General features: G+C 49.7%; 1 protein-coding gene across 1 annotated transcript; it reads right to left on the bottom strand.

Annotated features, from left to right (window-relative positions):
- Nucleotides 1-5,867: 5,867 nt before the first annotated feature.
- On the bottom strand, nucleotides 5,868-19,535 carry CFDP1 (craniofacial development protein 1). Its single transcript, XM_077310840.1, has 7 exons — nucleotides 19,161-19,535; nucleotides 18,144-18,255; nucleotides 17,188-17,416; nucleotides 14,901-15,004; nucleotides 14,001-14,102; nucleotides 7,802-7,960; nucleotides 5,868-6,551 (listed from the first exon to the last, which is right to left on the bottom strand). Exons 1-7 carry the CDS (start codon nucleotides 19,438-19,440, stop codon nucleotides 6,461-6,463), a joined length of 1,077 nt encoding a protein of 358 aa, XP_077166955.1. The 5' UTR covers nucleotides 19,441-19,535; the 3' UTR covers nucleotides 5,868-6,460.
- Nucleotides 19,536-19,679: the final 144 nt, after the last annotated feature.

Raw genomic sequence — 19,679 nt, 5'->3', positions numbered from 1 at the left:
GGATCAAGTCAGTCCTGATCGAGGCCTTGACTACGCAGACATAGGAAATTGCCTTACCCCGAGTCATAGTCTTAGTCTGACTAGATTGTAGAGGGGCCCTTGCTCAGTGGTAGGGCATCCGTGAGGCACACAGGAGGTCCCAGGCCCAAGTCCCATGTATACAGTATTTGCATGCAACACAATGTCGGCATTCCGTAATTAGGAAGTCATTCCTGTTTGAGGGTGCGGAGGGTGCGGATCACACCCAAAATAACCCCCACGATCTACTGAAGTGAGCAGCCCTCTCCTTCAAAATGCCTCTTTCCCAGTCAGCACGTGCGCATCCAGCATGCCTTATCAAAGCCTCCTCCCCCACCCTTGTGGGATGTTTCAGAATCACCTTGATCTACTCCGCTTTGAACCTTTTCCTTTCACCTTTTGCGTGCTGTTTTTCGATCCTGTCCTCCTTTTCTAGGGAAGCGTCTTTGGGCTCACATTCCTCCAGTTTTTCTGGAAGGTTATCACAGGGGACTAGCACAAGCCCTGATCTTTTCTATTAACCGCTTTCCCCCATCTACTAAAGCAATTACTGTATCAAAGGAGGAAACTAGGATGGTCTAGCACAATTAGTTCCTAATAAAAGAACACGCGCAGCTTTTAATCACTTAATTTCCCTCTTGGCACTTAACAATTAATTTGTTTGACTATTTGTTCCAAAGTCAAGATAGCAAATTGCTTGGCCGACCTTTGAGGCTTTTTAGAGGCCAGGCGCTCGGAGATGTTTCCCTCCAGTCTTCTGGAACCGTGAGATCTCTGCGTGGTCCCAACTATTTAACCACACAAAGTGATTCGAGGGCTCCCTGAAGGCAGGCCTGGCCCACTGCACAGGGGTTACCTCCATCCACTGCTTGAGCTAAACTACCACCACCGGGATTCCACAGAGAGCCAGCTTGGTGTCGTGGTTAAGAGGGGCGGCCTCTGATCTGGAAAACTGGGTCTGATTCCCTCCATGCAGCCGGCTGGGTGACCTTGGATCAGTCCCAGTTCTCTCAGAGCTCTCTCCACCCCACCTGCCTCAGAGGGGAGAGGGAGCCACTTTGAGACTCCTTCAACGTTTTGACTATTGAGAAACCCCTGAAACCTTCTTCAGGTTTCAAGAAACCCAAGAGGAGTATGATTGTGCAGAATATGGTTGGGAAGCATAACTGTGTACACGCCCACCCGGGGCCCCTCCCCTTCCCACCCCCTCCAAGCCCATCATTGGACATTTGGGGAATGGGGGAGTCAATATGAGCATATATGGTCATATCACCTAATAAATGTAACAAATTTATATACACAATTTAAATATACACAAATTAACTTGCAGCCATTCAGGAAACCCTTCCAGAGCCTTCACGAAACTCTAGTTGAGAAAGCCTGGGGTAGTAAAAAGCAGGGTTAAAAATACCAGCTCCTCCTCTTCTCCATGCGGAGAAGAGGGTCTCCTATCAGCTGGTTTCAATCATTCTTGTCATATGGTGCCACCACCACTGGCCCTATCATGGGCAAGGTGGGGCTTGGCTCCAGGGTCCTAAGGCCTACAATGGGTGAAGGAAACCCTGTGTTGTCTTCTGCTTTCCCTTAGCATCACTCCAGCCTTGCAGTCTCCTTGTCCTCAAAGAAAAGGTGGTTTATAAAATACATCTGTTTCCCATGCTGGGTGAATTGGAAGTGTGTGTGCTAGACCTCTAACAGAGATGATAAGGGTTTGTTCCAGCTGTAACTCTGGATGCAGACCATAAAGGCATTTGTTCGTGCAGGTTGGCCAAGGCATTGTAGAGAGTGGCGCGTGTGAAGGATCACTGCTTCTGTGTTGTACCAGTACAGAGAATGGCACACTTGGCCTTTAGTGACACCGTAGTCAGCTGGCTGGGACTTTGCAAGAGAGGTTTAAGAGCTTATAAAACAGGCTTTCTTGCATGAGGGGCCTGAGCACAGGACTCTGATGTTGCCTCCAGCTTCCCTTTGGTCTTATATGTCCCTCTCCCCATCTGCTGTGGCCAAGGTCAGCTTCTCTGGTCAGCATGAGGCCAAGCAACAGATTTTCTAGCCATTTCCACAACAAAAAGTAGAAGAGTTGTGGGTTTTTTTGTATCCCGCTTTTCACTACCCGAAGGGGTCTCAAAGCAGCGTCCGATCACCTACCCTTCCTCTCCCCACAACAGAAACCCTGCAAGGTAGGTGAGGCTGAGAGCCCTGAGAGAACTGTGGTTGGCCTAAGGTCACCCAGCGGACCACATGTAGAGGAGGAGTGGGGAATCAAACTTGGACCTCCAGGTTAGAGTCTTCTGCGCTTAACTACTGCACCAAGCTATAGTTTAGTGGCACTGAGCATCAGCTCATCCCATTTACCGAGGACAAGAATATCCAAGGGCAAAGACTTACCTAGAATCAGGTAATCAGACTTTCAATTAAGACCCTCCGAGTGAAGCTTCCAAGATGCTTTGAGCCATGAAGGGATCCTGCTGCCTCAGCGCCCTTCCTAATGAAGGCTGGTGTCCTCATTATCACTCTCAACAAATAGGTCACACCCGACTTGCTAGCAAATGGGTGGGCACTAAAATCCTGGAGAAGGTGCATTCAAACCGGGCCCTGGCCCATTGATATCAGTGGGGGAAGGTCTCTTGGCTTTCTCTACAGCTCCTTCCCTGTCTTCAGTGGAGCAGATGTGAGGGTGGGCACGCGCTAAGAGGCCTTGCTCTATGAGCATCCCTGTTTCGGATGCTGGAAACCATTTTCCTCCTGGGAAAGTAGCCCAGGGGCCTGATGTGCCCTTCCTACAGGCCCAAATCCATCCCAAGATTCCCACGGATTTGGGGCAAGCTTAGAGAAGCCCTAAAATAGCTTTGACTTTTGAGAGGCAGCTGGCAAAGAGTAGTAGAGAATTCACTATCCATTGATGCAGATTTTAAGCAGCAGGAGGTGTGACTTGAGCAAACAGATTTAGGACAGTACAAGAGGGGAATCTACAGGCCTTTCTCAGGGCTCCTCCTTCACCAGAGAGGGTGGCATGCAGAGAAATGACCTTCCCCTTCTAAGCATCATCCACAACAAAGAAAAAGCACCCTAGAGGCCATTGCCTATCTACGGGGCATTTAAAAAAATATTCCTGAATACAAAAAGCTCCTTGCAAATTATGTCAACAGCACAACTGGGAGAAAGATTTAGTTGAACTAGACCACTATTTCGTGCTAGCTTAGGACTGGGGAGAAGGGACAATTGGTCAGTGGAGTGATTTTAAAAGCCTGCTCCACAGCAAAAGCAACCATTTTAAAAAAGGACATCATATGTAACATTCCTAACCCTCTCCCGTGCCCAATGTTCACAGCAGTAATGGAAGAGCGAAAGGCCCTGTTGGGGGGGGGGGTCTCATTTCTGCAGTGCCTGTAAGATGGAACTTTTCCACCAGGCATTCGATTGAGATTGGGTCAAGGACCCCTCCTTCTCTGCCTACCCTCCTGAGGTGCCGGGTTGAAGGGGACTATTGAGTTTTTAAGGGGGATTGGGAGTTGCAGACGGACCTTTATATTGTTTTATGTATGGCTTTATTATTGTATTGTCGTACATCGCCGTGAATCAACTGGCTGAGATCCCGCGGTTAATAAACATAACAAATAATGCCAAGCTGGCAGCCCCCTCCCCCCGTAAAATAGAGCAACTATGTCTCCAGCATCCTGTTTAGAACCCTTCACAAATATCATCACAGTGATACTCAAGATGCCCTTTAAGGTTGGACGATATTACGATCCCGATATCACTGATGTGGGATTGGGGGTTGAGAGCGCGGCCTACTTATCACCCCCCATTGAGTGAGCAACTGCGTTGAGGATTGAACTGATGACCTTCTGGATCCCGGCCCTTTTTCTTAACCACTGTTCTACCCCCAGCTCTCATGGAGGGACACTCCCCCCCACCACCACCACACACACCATTTCTGTCTATAAAAATAAAACGACCTCAGTCTGGCTTCAGTTGCTCAGTCAAAAAAGCCAGACCCAACTGGAATCTCTTCTAGCATCTGTGGAAAATTCACTGGCTGGGCTTCTGAAGCGTCTCAAGGACCCGGTCCAAACAATTCTATCCCCTCTCCCCCCCAGCCCTCCAGCAGGTAGTCACATAATAGTTTGGCTTCTCCCAGCATCACAGAAAAAGATGCCTCTCTCCAAGGCAGACCTGAAGGGGGTTGCTGGGGCTCTGCCACACGACTGCAGAATGCACGAGGGCTCAAGCCAACTTGGAGACGTGGCGGCCCCCGCAGCTGGCCAGCACACTCTGGAGTTGGCGAGGAAGGTGCACAAGCCAGCCAGAGAGGCTGCTGCCGCTGCTGCAGTGAGATGAAGGAGAACTTCAGAAATCTATTTATAAGCTTCCTAAGATGATTCTTTCCACAGATGTGATCACAGACATGAAGAGATAAAGGCTTTAAGTCACAGTTAAATAAATCACCAGTAAAGAGACAATCCATTGAGATATCTGTGGTGTGTGTGTGGAAATTATCCATTGAAAGCTTGAGAAAATAGAAACCCCCCTCCCAATCTAAAGTAAAAAAAAGTGGAAGCCTGCTGGAAATTGGCAGGAAGAGTTCAGGAACTATGATAGAAGAAGAAGAGTTGGTTCTTATATGTTGCTTTTCTCTACCCGAAGGAGGCTCAGAGTGGCTTACAATCTCCTTCCCTTTCCTCTCCCCACAACAGACACCCTGTGAGGGAGGTGAGGCTGAGAGAGCCCTGATATCACTGCTCGGTCAGAACAGTTTTATCAGTGCTGTCACCCAGCTGGCTGCATGTGGGGGAGTGCAGAATCAAACCTGGCATGCCAGATTAGAAGTCCGCACTCCTAACCACTACACCAAACTGGGTGGATGAGGGGGTTGAATTAGATGGTCTGTATGGCCCCTTCCAACTCTATGATTCTAGACCACCAGGAATTCCCTGGGTCCAAACCAAAGCTCCACAGATGTTCTTGGGGCACAGGGAGAAAGTGCTGGAGAAAACGGCCCTGCAGCCACACTCAGTCTGGGTGAATGAGGACCCTAAAGGGGGCCTGGAAGCCAAGAGGAAGCTAAGGCTGGCAAACAAAACCACAACACACAGCTGGACTGCTTCAAACAGGGGACCACTACACACAACTGATTACAGTAAACCACTGAAGAGCTGACCAGACCTCTGATCTTTGGACATAAAGTGCAGCTGGTTTAGAAGACTAAGTGGTGAAGAGCTCTGGGGGCCACAGCTGCCTCCTGAGTAAAGAACAAAGCTTGATCCAAGACCATTCCCACAAATCGAAGATCCCCCCCGCACTCCCGGAACTGGTGACACCACCTCCCTTGAGCTGTTCGCCCACCACCACCACTGCACCAATGCTCCTAACTGGATTTGCTGCTAGGGGCATAGATGGGCAGTGACGTGCACCTCACAGATGAGCGGTCTCAGCCAGGGACTGCATGCAGACCTTGCTGTCATCTCCAGGCTGTCACCCAATATTTATTTGGCAGGGATGGCCTTTGTAGAGAAACCTACCCAGGTCACCCCCAATCCTTAGCTCCCAGCTCAGAAGGATGATGTTTCTGCCCAACTCAACATGGTCTTCCTCCTCTACCCTCTTCTCCCTCCTCCGGGTTGCTGTTCTCTCTAAGGCAGACACACTTAGCAAACCCAAGAGAGGAACGGATGCCGTGAATTGATTCAGAGACAGTCTAAGAGGTTTCAGAGCTTGCAGCAAAGAGTTAAGCGGCAGGCTCTCCCTCAAGGATTATAGAACATTATAATAAATAACTCATTTCCTTGGCTTGGACAGGGCAGATTTAGAACTGCCAATGATGGAAGGAGGACCAACATGCTCACAGATACAGGCTTCAATGTTTTATTCAAAAGGAACTGGGAGGCTCCGCCCTCACTCGCATGCGCACTGCCTCTCTCGCTCCTTTGCAGTGGCTGCAGACCATGACAATCCTGGGAAAGGGTTTTCTACAAAAACAAAGAGACTCCACAGCAAGTTGCCTGGTGGGCAGGTGACTCTTCCTACAACGGCACGACCACAGAGCGTTCTCAGGCAGACGGCCTTCCAGCTGCACGAGGAAGCTGTGCAAACCCTCCAGCCAACGGGCCCTCGGCAGTCCAGGCCTTAATTCTGTGGCACGGGACTGCCTCTTCTCGCTTCAGTGCCGGGAAGGTAAAGACCGGGAAAATGCCCACTGCAGTCCCTCTCCTGTGCAAGGACACCCCGAGGAGGACCCAGCAGCAACTGGCGCCTGTGGCACACGCCAGCACCCTGGCCATATGTGAAAAAAGAAAAAAAAGAAAAGTCTGCCAGAGTGACCTCGGGTCAGCTATTTACTAGTGTGGCAAAAAAAGAAAATCCATCTAGGTCTGTTGAAACAGTCTCTTCTGGAAAGAGCCAGAGGAGAGGCATTTGTCGGAAGAGGATCTCCTCAGCAGCTTCAGGGTTTCATGTTGCTCAACCGGATGTCCCGCTCGATCTCAAACTGCCTGTGGTCCACCCTCTCCAGAAACGCTTTTCTCTCGAGGTATCTGCAGGGAAAGAGATTGTACAAAGTCAGCCTGGGGGGCCTGACAAATGAGGAAGCACAGAGCCAGATGGCTGGGGCCACTGGGTGGGCTTCAGGGGGCATGGCTCTGCCATTCAGAGTGGAATTTTTTGCCTACAAGTAGGCCTCTATACAGTGCGTGGATGGACGAGTGCATAGGCACAACACATGCAAAGAGCTATGCCAGGTTCATCCACCGGGGAGCCCCCCCCCTGCCTCTACCACCTGGGCTGGGCCAGCTTGGTGTTGTGGTTAAGAGCGGCTTCTAATTTGGGTTTGATTCCCTGCTCCTCCTTGGCATGCAGCCAGCTAGGTGACCTTGGGCTAGTACCACTTCTGTTAGAGATGGTCTCACAAATACTTCCTGGGCAATGACTTTGGACCGAGAGGTAGACAAAAAGGATACATCAAGAGCAGCCAAGTAACCCAGATTGCCTGGCTATAAATTGCATGCTATAAATAATTTTCAATAAGGACACTAAGACAAGCTCTAATGAAAATGCAGCACTTTTAGAGAGAAGGGCTTTATAGAATTTTTGGCAGCAGCTCATTGGAGACTTGAAGGAACTCAAGACCCCACCGACTCCCTCTCCTCTGTCTCCAATTGCCTCTCGGGACTGGCACATGGATCAAAACCGGAGGGGCATTTCCTATGGGGCTTGCCCTACATAAACCCATAATGAGCGGGGAGCTTGAGAAACTGTCAAGAGATTATTCCTTCCTCCTTTCAAGGGCAGGGCGATGAGAGAGCGTTGTGGTTTCTCAAGCCTGAGGCAGTCAAAATGTAGATTCAGGTGGGTAGCTGACAGGACAAACAGCATTTCAAGTCTTTGGCACCTTTAAGATCCCTTTTGAATGCCACTGGACTCAAACTTTAAGCTGCAGTCAAAACGTTCTTGTGTGTATCAATGGCTATAGAGTTCATGCTGCCTGACTAACCAGAGGCACAGCATGTACTGTTGGAAGCCCCAAAAAGGAGCTTTGCTGTTCACACAATACACCTTCACAGGTTTATTGAGCACAGGAAGCTGCTTCCTACTGAGTCAGACCTTCCCTCTATCAAGGCCAGGCTTACTTACTCTGACTGGCAGCAGCAGCTCTTCAGGATTTCCACACAGAAGTCTTTCAGATCACCTGGACACTTTTAAAAGAAGGGACTGAACCTGGGACCTCCCTGCATGCAAGAGAGATGTTCCGCCACAGCCGCCATCAGGAAACAGCCCGCCCTCTCACCCTTCTTTCCCTCGGTTGTGGGTGGCCAGGTCCTCGCCGATGCCCTCCTCTTCTTTGAAGTGTTCCCAATCCAGCTTGGATTTCTCCAGCGTGCTCATCTTCTGCTTCTTGGCCCCCAGCTTCCCCAGCAGGTTGTTGAGCCCGCTCGGCCGCTTCACTCTGGTGGGAACAAACACAAGAACACGAGGAGTGCTTGCGGAAGGCCTGGGAGAAGGCAGCAGGCGGGCCCAGCAGTGACATGACCCCTCAATGCTGCAGGCACTCTCCTGACACTCAAAGAAGAACCCCGGACCACTTTCAGCAGTAAGCAAGCCACTGGAGATCGAGGCCCCTAACCTTTTTTGAGCCTGTGGGCACTTCTGGAATGCTGACTCAGCGTGGTGAGCACAGCCATGGAAATGGCTGCTGCAGCTTCACTTTAGCCTTGCAGTAAAGGTCCTTGTGCTATAGGGGCAGCTACTGTTTTTTAAAAAAATGGCGCTGTCAATTCAATTGCCAATGGCCAATAAGGAGTCTTGCAAGGCAAAAGCCCCACTTGGCCCTGCCCACTTTCTAAAAACACTCGGCAGGCACCAGGAAAGGCATCACTGGGTGCCCTGCTGTAGATAAACATTTTTCCATGAAATCCACCAGAGGCCAGTTTTATTTTAGGGCCAACAGAATAAGAGAGATGCCTTCTCTGGCCTCAGTACCTGGGGGCAAAGGACTTAAAGGAAATGCTTAAGAGACTAGCAACCTTCCACAAGGAGAAGGAAGGAGGCGTCTGCTGATGCATATGAGTGGGAACAGGGGGAGCCAGCTTGGTGGAGTGGCTAAGAGCAGTGTGTATCTTGATTCGAATGAAACCCATTGTGAGGTGGCTCATGCAGAGGTGTAACAGGGAGCCTCTTCCAAGGGCGCTCAATTCAGTTGCATCTCTCCCTCAGGAGCAATCCCCTCATGCCTGGCGAGGCCACATGGCCGAAGGACAAGCCCCCAGGAGGAGTCAGGTGGAAGAAAGACAGGTCAGAACAGCAAGTAGACAATTTGGAAGCAGGGACACTTTTAACCGTGCGCAGAGCTTGGGAAGTATTGCCCTAAAACCTTTCTAGGGGCAAAGTTACAAAAGAGGGCTCTGGAAGGCTCCATGCCCTCCATCCTTAAAACCTGCCACCTGGTATGCCCAAACGTTCAGTCAGCAGGTATGTACACATGTGGCACACTGCCGATCTCTCCAAAAAGAAAAGCCCTGTACACTCTGAGAAGGAGTCTCCCGCCACTGTGAGGCGACATCTTCAGGCAAAGCTCTGCTAGTTATTTTTAAGGAGACCAGGAACAAAAATCAGCAGTGCTGGCTTCTCTTGCCCTGGAGCAAGACACCAAGGTGACTTAGCCTCTGTCCTTCCCAAGGCTTTTGTGCTACAGAACTGCTTACTAACATCCTCAAGAGAGTAGAGAGCTGTCAATCACACCCTGCATCCCAAGGGGGAGGTCAGAGCACTGGAGGAGGAGCTGTGGCTCAATGGCAGAACAGCTGCTCTGCATGCAGAAGGCCTCAGGTTCAATCCCCAGCGTCTCCAGTGGCAGAATCTGGCAGATGCGGAAGACTTCCCCCTCAGTCCCTGGACAGCAGCGGCCAGTCTGAGTATGCAGAGCTGGTTCAGTGAAAGGCAGCTTCACGCATGTTTGTGTACATGTGCGCATGCAACACGTGGCCTTCTGGAACTCCTGCAGATCAGTCAGGGAGGCCTCGGAAATGGTGCTGCAAATAAGCAGGAGCCATCAACCGAACTCTTGAGCCTGTTACTTTTATTTGCATTCCTGGGATAACTTCCTGGCTGGAAATCCAGAGCTGTTCTGAACGGTCTGGAAGGAAATGACTTGCATTCTAATGCTGGCAGGGGGCAAACCTTGGTCAGGGCATACACACCATCTGGGACACTCTGCCTGAAAATGGTGAGTTGCTTCAAGATTTTCTGCATTTTCAAGATTTGTCTCCAAAATCAGGGGCACGTGGCTTGCTATCTGGCCAGCCCTGTATCTTGTCTAGTACCTGCAAAGGGCAGGAGGGGATCTTTCCAACAATTAATCAAAAGGCTGTTCTCAGGGCAGAGGAGGGACCATGTGATTCAGCTGGGTGCTTGAGGGTTCAGGGCAGGCAGATGTTGCTACTACAAAAGAATACTGATAGGACATTGTGAAGTCACGAAGCCAAGAGGAAGGGAGAGCCAGCATGGTCATGGTTAGGAGCAGTGACCTTTAATCTGGAGAACCAGGTGAGATTTCCCACCCACTCCTCCTCACATGAAGCCAGCTGGGAGACCTTGAGCTAGTCACAGTTCTCTTTGGGAAGGCCTTGCAGAGCAGTTCTCTTAGAGTTCTCTCAGCCCCACCTACCTCACAGGGTGTCTGTTGTGGGGAAAGGAAGGGAAGGATGTTTGTAAGCCCCTCTGGAACTCTTTCAGGTAGTGAAAAGGAGGGTATTAAAAAACCCAGCTCCTCCTCTTCTTCCTGAGCTCAGCAGGGAGAACCAGCTTTGGCTAAAGGTCTGAGTCCCATCTGCAGCTGAAAAGCTCTTGGGTGACAGGGCTGTGGAAGAGCCCTGGTCTGAGATGACAGCTGGGCTGGGCACCCCAATGACATCACACCGAGGACGCCTCTGACGTGACTTCATCTTCGTTAGCAAGCTGGTCGAATCCCCTACAGCAATAAGCAGTGACTTGCAAGAGCCCCCTTTCCAATCCCCAGGGGAAAAAGGGGGAAAAACCACAGGGGTCCAAAAGCTTGCAGGGCTTCTGTCTACACTGACTCGTTTCCAAGGGCTGTTGGAAAAAACTGCCTTTTTTTCTGCCTGGAAGCGTTTCAGCGCGCAAAAGCTGGAGCCAATTTCCAGAGCAGACTTCCCCTCCCCTCCGTTTTCTAGACTCTTCAGAATATATGGGCACGTGCAGGCGATGGCTACAAAGAAGATCTTCAGAGCAGGTGCCGTTCACCCCTCCCCAGTCAACACAGCAGTCTGGCATCCAGCCCTCTGTGCTCCTGTTGCCAAAGGGGAAAGCTGCTGGGTGTGTGTGTGTGTGAAATAAAAGATCAGGCAGCACAGTTGGTCTTAAGGCTGCTCCCCACTGGAGCCTCCCTGATTGCCTCCTGAATGCAAGTGCCACGTGGTACTGAACAGCTGCAATCCACTGCTGGAGGAGATGTGGGAATGCCAGGGAAGGGGCAGCTTGCAGGAACCCAGGGACAAAGAACTACACATCCACAGGGGCAAGGGACTGAGCCCTGTGCAGTGGCACCGGCTCCCCCAAGAGGGGTTTGCTTGCACTTGCCAGGCACAAATAGCAGGCAAAATAGGAGAGGCGTCTTGGCTGATAAAATGAGGCAAAGGGAAGGATCCACAAACCATGCAAAGAGGGCATTAAACTCTTCCAAGGATCTCTCTGCCAGGCAGGTGTTGCTCCGGCTGGTCACGGCACTTCTACAGCAGGGAGGGGAAGTTCGGCGCTCAAAGCCAGCGCTCTCTGAAAAGTCTAGGAGCTGGAGGAGGATGCCGGTTCTCTGGCACAGAGCCCAGCTTTGACTGCACCAGGCAGGTGACTGCACCCAAGCTCCCCTGGCTCTGACGGGTGCTACCCAGGTCTAAACTCTGCTCATCCCCCGGTGCCACAACATTGATCCAAAGGAATTCTCAAACGAGTCAAAGAAGGTCTCTCTCTGTCTCTCTCTCTCCTCAGAGGATGCTGCTAGGCAGCAGGGCAGAATGCCTGCAGTCACAGGAGCTGTATTGATGCTCCAAGGCACGTTTTCAGAGCCGCATCAAAGCTCCCCTTTTGGCTGCGGCCTCCGAAAACTGGGGCTGTGCAGCTGTGCTCCCTGCCTGCCTCTGCAAAAGGCCCAGAGCAGCTTAATGGAGGACAGATGCTCACAGCGCCTTCCCCCTCCCTTCCCTCCCTCCCTCCCTCTCCCCCCTCCCCAGGCCAGGGACTAATCAGCCTCCACCAGCTGACCTGCTACAGCCTTATCCTCACTTTGGCCGGGAGGTGAGATGGAGCACTGCCCAGCAGACGGCCCCCAAAGCCCAGGGACTGCGGGGAAAGAGTGCGGCGGCTCAACATGTGAAAAGGCTTTGCGTCGCAAAATGCTGTCGATTGCTTAGAAACGCAGGCAATGCTTTCCGTAGCTGGCTGGCAGCCTCAGCAAAACATTTGCTTTTAAAAACAGGAGGGTTTCTTTCAACTGCATTTCCCCCAAAGCTCACCGGCTACCCTTTCCCAAAGGTGTGTGCTTATGGCACACACTTATTTGCAAGGACATTCATCCTTCCATGAGACAGCGAACCCTGGCTCAGAGACCCAGCTGTCTGCCCCAGTCTGCAGGCATTTCAAACTTGCCTGTGGTTTAAAATCCCTCTTATCTCTCTCCACATGAGAACTGCTTGGAGGTGAGCTCCTAATTTACACAAGCAGGGTGGTGGCCCTTATTGCAACACGGCTGGTTCATGCAAACTGCAGCCCTTAGTCCTCCCCCCCCCCCCCCAGGAAGAAGCATGCCTGGCAGACTAGGGTGGGCAACCACTGAAACCTGTGGGCTGTTTGTTATGCCGTCAGTGCTACTGGAGGGGCAGGCTGGCCTGAACAACCACAAGAAAAAGAAAAAAGGTTCTCCAATGGCTCTTAAACCCACCAGTCTGCATGACATCATCCCGCCAGGAATCAAGCTCATGGTTTATGCAGCAGAGGACCGTGTGCCGCCCTCTGGTGGCTGGGAGCAGCAAGATGATAACCGGCTCTTCTCCCTCGTGGTCTGAATAGCTGCACTGGGAACCCTCCCTCTCCCGCCCGGGGCCCAGAGAAAACCTTCATCTGCTTTGGACTAAGGCTTATTTCCATCAACACAAAAACAGGAGGCTGGGGAGTGGTCCAAAGAGAACAGCTGTGCAAGGCCTACAGCACCTGGGTCACGGCAGGACACACTACAGCCGGCGCTGGTGGGAGCCCTGCTTTCCTTCCTGTGAGCGAGAAAGGAAGCGGCAGTGGAGCAGAAAGAATGCAGATACTCTATGCCATCTTCTGAAGGAGACCATCCTAGAGCTAGAAATCCACAAGGTCCTGCAGCGACAGGCAGAGGAGTACCAAGATCATTCTGCTCCCTTGGGAGCTCTGGTCATTCTACAGTGACTCCCAAGATGTTGCCTTTTATACAGGACCAAGCAAAGTGCTCAGGAAGGGGGCGAGGGAGAGCAGAAAACCCACAAGCCTTCCTGGTTGCTGGAAACAAGGGTGCTACTACCGGCCCAGCCATTGGCTTTGTGTGAATCCGTGCCCCATCAATCAAGTCCCAACCGGAAACTGAGGTTGGGCTGAGACTTGCTCCAGAGCTGAACTTTTCCTACTGGAAAGCTGATACCAACCTGGAAGGCATCAAAGGGCCATGGAGGTCACAGGCACAGAGATGTGATTTTGGAGATCAAAGAGAGAAAGGAAGAACGGAAGAGTGGATGTCTTTCCTTCTATGCAGAAGTACGGAGAACGTCGTTGACTGCTGGAGACCTCCTCCCACCAGGAGGAGCAGAGGCAGGACTCTGCGTTGGAGACTTTAGGGCAGAGACTTGGAAGGGACTTGAGGTTCAGTGGTGGTGAAGCTGCTTGGCATGCAGAAGATCCCTGGTTCAATCCCTGGCATCTCCAACCCAGAGGCAAGCAAACTTTGTACAGTCCCATAAGTCGGCTGTGACTTGACAGTGCTTTCTGCTGACAAGCTGCACAGCATGCGCACCCAGTTTTCATAGCAATGCCCACAAACCCTTGCAGGTACAGCTGAAAAGGCATGGGCCAGAACTCCCATGCACAAAGGAAGCAGCACATGATCGTCACACCTCTCCAGGGCAAGAACAGAAGCAGATGTAGAGGGGGCAGAGGTATACAGCTGAATTAGGAAGATGCAACAACCAGCTGACAGTGGAATCACTCCCTCCCTACCAGCTGAAACTTGCCAGACCACCGTAGCTCAGGTAATCTATCTGATACATCTAGAGGAAGGGTTCAAAGAGGCCAGAGACCGACTGACCACGGAGACATCCAAGGGACTTAAGCGCATACCCAAACTCCACTGTTTTCAAAGATGTCGTAGGCCCTCCATTTTTACCCTCTATGGTGGAACTGAGCTCTTCCTGCAACCTTTCCCACTATATAATTGTATAACAAAAAGGCCAAGGTCTTACCCAGAACCTGTGGGATGAGAAACCGGGCTGACCGCCTTCTGCTCTTGCTTTTTCAGAAAGTCCTGGGCTTCTTTGGATGAAACATCTACCTCCTTAGTGATCCTGTTACAAAGAGAAGAACGGAGCCCAGCGTTCAAGACAGAAACATTTCTGCACTGCCAAAGCCAGAGAAAGAAAGGGAGGGGAAGGAAGCACTAGCAAGGCATCCTCCAGGCCAAAACAGGGTGTCAGCTTCCACTCCAGGCCAAATTAGCACGACTGAACATCCCACTGTAATCTCACTTTCAGAACGATTCAGGTGGGCAGCCAAGTTGGTCTCAGGTAGCAGAACAAAAAGCGAGTCAAAAGGCACCTTTAAAACCAATAAAGTTTCATTCAAGGACTGAGCTTGTGTGCATGAACAAAAAATGCTTTAAAAAACATTTTTTTAACACCTAGCAGAAGCCCCCTTACCAGCTGGGTCCGGGCAAGGAAGAACATACCTTGGACTCTCTTGCAGCTTCAAAAGTCACAGCCAGCAAATGTTATGCCAGACACCAACAGAACTACAAAACTGGCCCAAGGAGCTTCTAACATGAGAAACAGTTCTTGGCTCTGCTCAAGCACAGAGAAAACTGACAAAGGCGCCTCCCTCAATCATTCCAAGGTTAAGACTGCTGGGAACTCCTCTTATCTACCTTAAGTGTTGTGATATAAGCCTATATATTGTCAAAAGGAGGCAGTGCCCTTTGCTCGTCCTGTGACTCCCTAGAGGTGAGGGCACAAGTCCATTTTAAGCATGTTTCTGATCCTCTTACAAAGTTTTTTTCAAACATAGCCGGTTTTAGGTGAGCACAGCAGCTAAATGAATGTCTCAATGCATGTCTCTTTGAGGCTGAAGCAGCTACAGGCTAGACTTACCTCACCTCCTCGCCTGCAAAGTCAAACACTTCGGTAATAGCGACTTTGGGCTTCATGGGCTCCTTTGCCACCTCTTGAGGCTTGCATGCGTTTTTCTCTGGTGGCTAAGAAGCAGACGAGAAATCACTCTCACCAAAATGCTGGAACCAGCTCAGATTCCCTCTCTAGAGCTCAACACACTCACCATGAATGCTGGAAATGATCTGTGCTACCCTCAGTTTCTCTCCTCATAATCAGTCTTCCGGCAAAGAGCTATTTAACATATTTCCACCCCAGGCTACCCATACAAACATTATTAAAAAAATTATTTTACAAAATTTATACCCCACCTTACTGCTTTCAAAAGGGCCAACAAGGCAGGTAACAAATTATTAAAGCACAATAAAATAATTGAACCAAGAATAAAAAATAAAACCAGAGCTAAAATACACACAAAAACATAAAAACAAAACACCAAGACTAGAACACTGTGCAAGATGAAAGGAAGTAGCTGCCCCAGGGAAGTATATTCGTCTGCACAGGGAAATGGCCACTGAGATGCTCATTCAACATCTGGAGCACTGAGGCCTGCACGTGACATGCCTGGATGTTATTCCTCTTCCTATGACAGATGGGGGCCATGGTTCTGTGACAGAACATCTACTGTGCATGCAGAAGGTGCTGGATTCACTCCCCACTATGAAACAGTGATTAGACCAGGCTTTCTCAACCAGAGTTTCGTGAAACCCTGGGGTTTCTTGACGGCTCTGGGAGGGTTTCCTGAATGGATGGGAGCAATGCAGCCCAGTGTGATCATAATGATGTAGCCAGGTCCCTATAGCAAGGTGATGTCTGAGAAGCCGCTGTCACAAAGCCACATACATCTGAACTATTTTGTTGTTGTTGTTAGGTGCAAAGTCGTGTCTGACCCATTGCGACCCCATGGACTTCCTGTCCTCTACCATTCCCCGGAGTCCATTTACGTTTGCACCGACTGCTTCAGTGACTCCAGCCACTTCATTCACTGTCATCCCCTTCTTCTTTTGCCCTCAATCGCTCCCAGCATTAGGCTCTTCTCCAGGGAGTCCTTCCTTCTCATGAGGTGGCCAAAGTATTTGAGTTTCATCTTCAGGATCTGGCCTCCTAAGGAGCAGTCAGGGCTGATCACCTAGAACCATAGAGACTAACGGAAATTTGCGTTGGAGAGCCAGCATGGTGTAGTCATTAAGAGTGGCTGGAGAGCCAGGTTTGATTCCTCACTGCTCCCCATGCAGCCATCTGGGTGACCTTGGGCTACTCACAATTCTTACTGCTGTTCTCACAGAGCTGTTCTCTTGGGTCTCTCTCTCTCAGCCCCCCCTACCTCACAGGGTGTCTGTTGTGAGGATAGGGAGGGAAATGTTTTGTAAGGGACCCACTCTGAGGGTCCTTCAGGTAGTGAAAAGCGGGGTATAAATAAAACAGCTCCTCTTCTTCTTTTCAGAGTGAGAGCTCCCCAAGGGACTGAACTATTTGGCCCTTCCTATACTCCACCCTTTCATGCCAAAAAGCAAATAACTATCACAAAGCCCAAGAAACCTTATGGAAATGCACAAAAATGCTATGTAATTCCACCCAAGTGCATGATCTGAAGCCCTTCTCGCCAATCTCAGCACCAAGGCTGCTTACAACCAGTGACTCCTGCATTTCCTCCAAACTTTTTTGTGCTTGAGACTCAACCACTGCAACAACATTTACATCAGAAAGACCAGTCCAAGCTGCAGCTACCGGGGTGAAACATTCACTGACTTTCTCAATCGCTGCATTCTTGGTTTTAACTGAAGTCATTACATGTATAAAAGTTCACTTCCTTTCTGCCCCACCACTATATCTACTGGCATCTCATATACCGGCTAAGTTTTAAAGCCTTCCCTTGTGAGAAGAAAATGGCAGCAAGGCCTCCAGCCAACTTGTCCAGAGGACATTGTCATGGAAGCCCCTTGCCAAGGGCATCTTGGATTGCAGACACTGAAAAAAAAAATGCAAATGTTTGATCTAATTTGGCCTCCTTCCTACATCACACCCTACCCAGGGTCCTAGGGTTCTGGCTTTAGATTTTTAGACTTTATAATTTTTAGCATGGTTTTAATGTGACTAAGCTGTATTACTATGCATATGCTGTCCGCTGCCCTGAGTCCAACTTTGGTGGACAGGGCAGGTTCTAAATTCAAAGACATAAGAATAAATTTTTAAAAATCATGGTACATGACTGAAAAGAGCCTGAGCATGCCTATAGCACTTCTTCCATTGCAGATTAAACTTCTCCCACCTTGCCTTTCTGTGCACAGGTCCCCTGATCCGTAGCAGCAGCTCTGGGTTTCTGGCCCACGTCACTGAGGAAGTTGGCCCACAGAGCATCTTCTTTTTTCTTTTTCTCTTCTTCCTTTACAACTGGGCAACTCTCTTCCAGATCATCACCATCTTTACTGTCACTTGTGTCCTCTTTTGATGTTTCACCATCCGGTTCTAAGGAGAGACCACCTCCTTTACGCCTCTTCCTAAGGACAAACATTATCAAAACTCTGCATATGGGCCAGCTGGCAACTGCCTGTTGATTATTCTATGAAAAACATTACCATGTGAAGCAATTTATAACATTCTACATATGTTATTTTCTAGCATTCTTCAAAACAGCCCAATAAACTAAAGTAATACAATTACTAGTTCACTTTTGGAGACCCTGGGCAGAGAGGAGAGGCAATGTGAATTTGGGACCTCCTAGATCACAGTGTATTACTTTAGCTGCTATATAAAACCATTCCCTTTGCAGTAGCTTCAGAGATGAACCCAAACTAGGCTGAAAGATGCATAGGTTAAAAAATAAGGGGGACAATATGCATGTATTTCAGTGTAAGCCCTATTGGTCAGGATGACAACAGTCAAGATGCTGCTCAGATAACCAACTGATACACAGCTCTGCTAACATATCAATATTGGGGCAGGGGTTGCTAAATGTAGACAAAATTCAGCATATATAGATGCTGTAGGTTAGTCCCTGCATGTTTATGCTGAATTCTGTCCTTGCTTACATCTCTATGACAACTTTACTTTCTTGCTGCTATCTCTCTCCAAGGCTCCAGAACAAAGAGTATGCCTAAACCAAAGCATAATATATTTCATCCCAAACAGGACAAAGAAATACAGGACTGCAGCAAGTCACAATGTAGTTCTCACCAAATGTTTGCTTGCGTCTACTAATCCACAGTGAAGCTAGAGAGTGCCTACCGGCCTGTGATCCCCTTGGAACTCTTCTTGCACTTTTCCCCATCTGACTGTTTTTCCTCATGATCATCTTCTTCCACCAGTTCATTCACATCATCTTCGCTGTAATCTTCACCTGTGTTAAGAAAACTACAGTTACCACATGGGTCATTCAGGCCTTGAGATCCTGGGACTGCATCTTAATAGGGGAACAGAAGAGGGGAAAATAGCAGTAACAGAGCAGGATGGACTCTCTGCTTTAGTCTTACAGTTCATCCTTACCTAGGCTCTGAGGCTGCTGTCAATTGGTTTATGCCACCAAAGTGCCCTGTCCCCTAAAAAAGAAACCATACATCTACATAGTGCCATAAACTTAACTCAAACTTAAGTCTGAGCATCAAATCAGATTGGTCCATCTAGCTCACTACTGATTCCTCTGACTGGCAGCAGCTCAATAGGGTCTCAGGTGCATAACAGCTTTTTCCCAAGAAGACACATTGAGGTGGGTAGCCATGTTGATCTGAGACAATAATATTAGTGGTACCTTTAAAACCAACAAAGCTCATTCCCCACATTAAACATTATTGGTCATAAACACGCCATTGGACTCAAATTTTGCTCTTTCCCCAAGACATTAGTTCATGAAGGGAAATACCATGGATCGAACTAGAACCCATACATTGCAAAGCTCTTCTATCAAAGCCTCTCTGGGATTTAACAAACATTCTTTCAGGACTGAATCCCTCACACAATCCTCCCCGAATTGCCAGTAGGTGCTAATTTTTTTTTTCTGGAGAAAAGTTAGGAATGTCAGGTCTACCTTGGGACACTGCAGGCTTTTCAAGGGGGGGGGTGTGGGGAAAGAGCAGATAACATAGACTCCACCCTCCGAAGAAGCCATTTTCTTCAGAGGAACTGGCCTCTGTGATCTAAAGAGGAATTATAACCCCAGGAGGGTCCCAGGCACCACCTGGAGGTTGGCAAGCCTATGTTCGCCCTCTGCTTTTTCTTCCTACGAGCACGAGGGAGAAAGAAACCCACCTGAAGGAAGGTAATCCTCATCTTCCCCCGAGGAATACTCCTCTGAGTCCGACATGGCTCCTCCGGCGCAGCTCGAGCCCTCACTCAACTCTGGGCTCAAAACAGGAAGTGTTCCCGAGGCCACCACGAGTGCTTCCTCTACCGTAGAGAGCAACCCCGTGACCACAAGGCCAGAGCGACGGATCGTGCAGAATTCGCAAACAGCCGCGGGTTCAGACCGGAAGTGACGCCCCCTACCGGTAATCCGTGAAAGGACGCCACTGAGGCATTGTAAAACCATAGAGCTTTGGGAGAGAGAGGCTCCAGCGTACGTGACTCTCCTGACCCGCCTATAGTAAGCGAGCAGTAGAAGAGCCCAGAGACGCTTTCTTTTTTAAAGGTCCATAGTCGTTCCAAGCCTTCATTAAAAAGTGACTCCCCTCCCCCTTTGTGCGAGTTCCGCCATTCAGCCCATATGCGGCCCCCTCCCCGGCGGTTGATAAACAGTCAGCCAAAATGGCGCCCTGAGGCCAACAGGAC

Source organism: Paroedura picta, chromosome 14 (genome assembly GCF_049243985.1).
Source record: "Paroedura picta isolate Pp20150507F chromosome 14, Ppicta_v3.0, whole genome shotgun sequence".
In the NCBI taxonomy this organism is placed as follows: Eukaryota; Metazoa; Chordata; class Lepidosauria; order Squamata; family Gekkonidae; genus Paroedura; species Paroedura picta.
Note: the sequence above shows the minus strand (reverse complement) of the source record. Positions and strands in the feature narration are given on the sequence as shown.

Coding starts and splice junctions, on each gene's coding strand:
- CFDP1 (XM_077310840.1), bottom strand. CDS start 19,440: ATGGTTTTACAATGCCTCAGTGGCGTCCTTTCACGGATTACCGGTAGG. Junction 18,256..19,160: donor TGAGGATTACCTTCCTTCAG/GTGGGTTTCTTT, acceptor TTCTTAACACAG/GTGAAGATTACAGCGAAGAT. Junction 17,417..18,143: donor TCCAAGGGGATCACAGGCCG/GTAGGCACTCTC, acceptor GTTTGTCCTTAG/GAAGAGGCGTAAAGGAGGTG.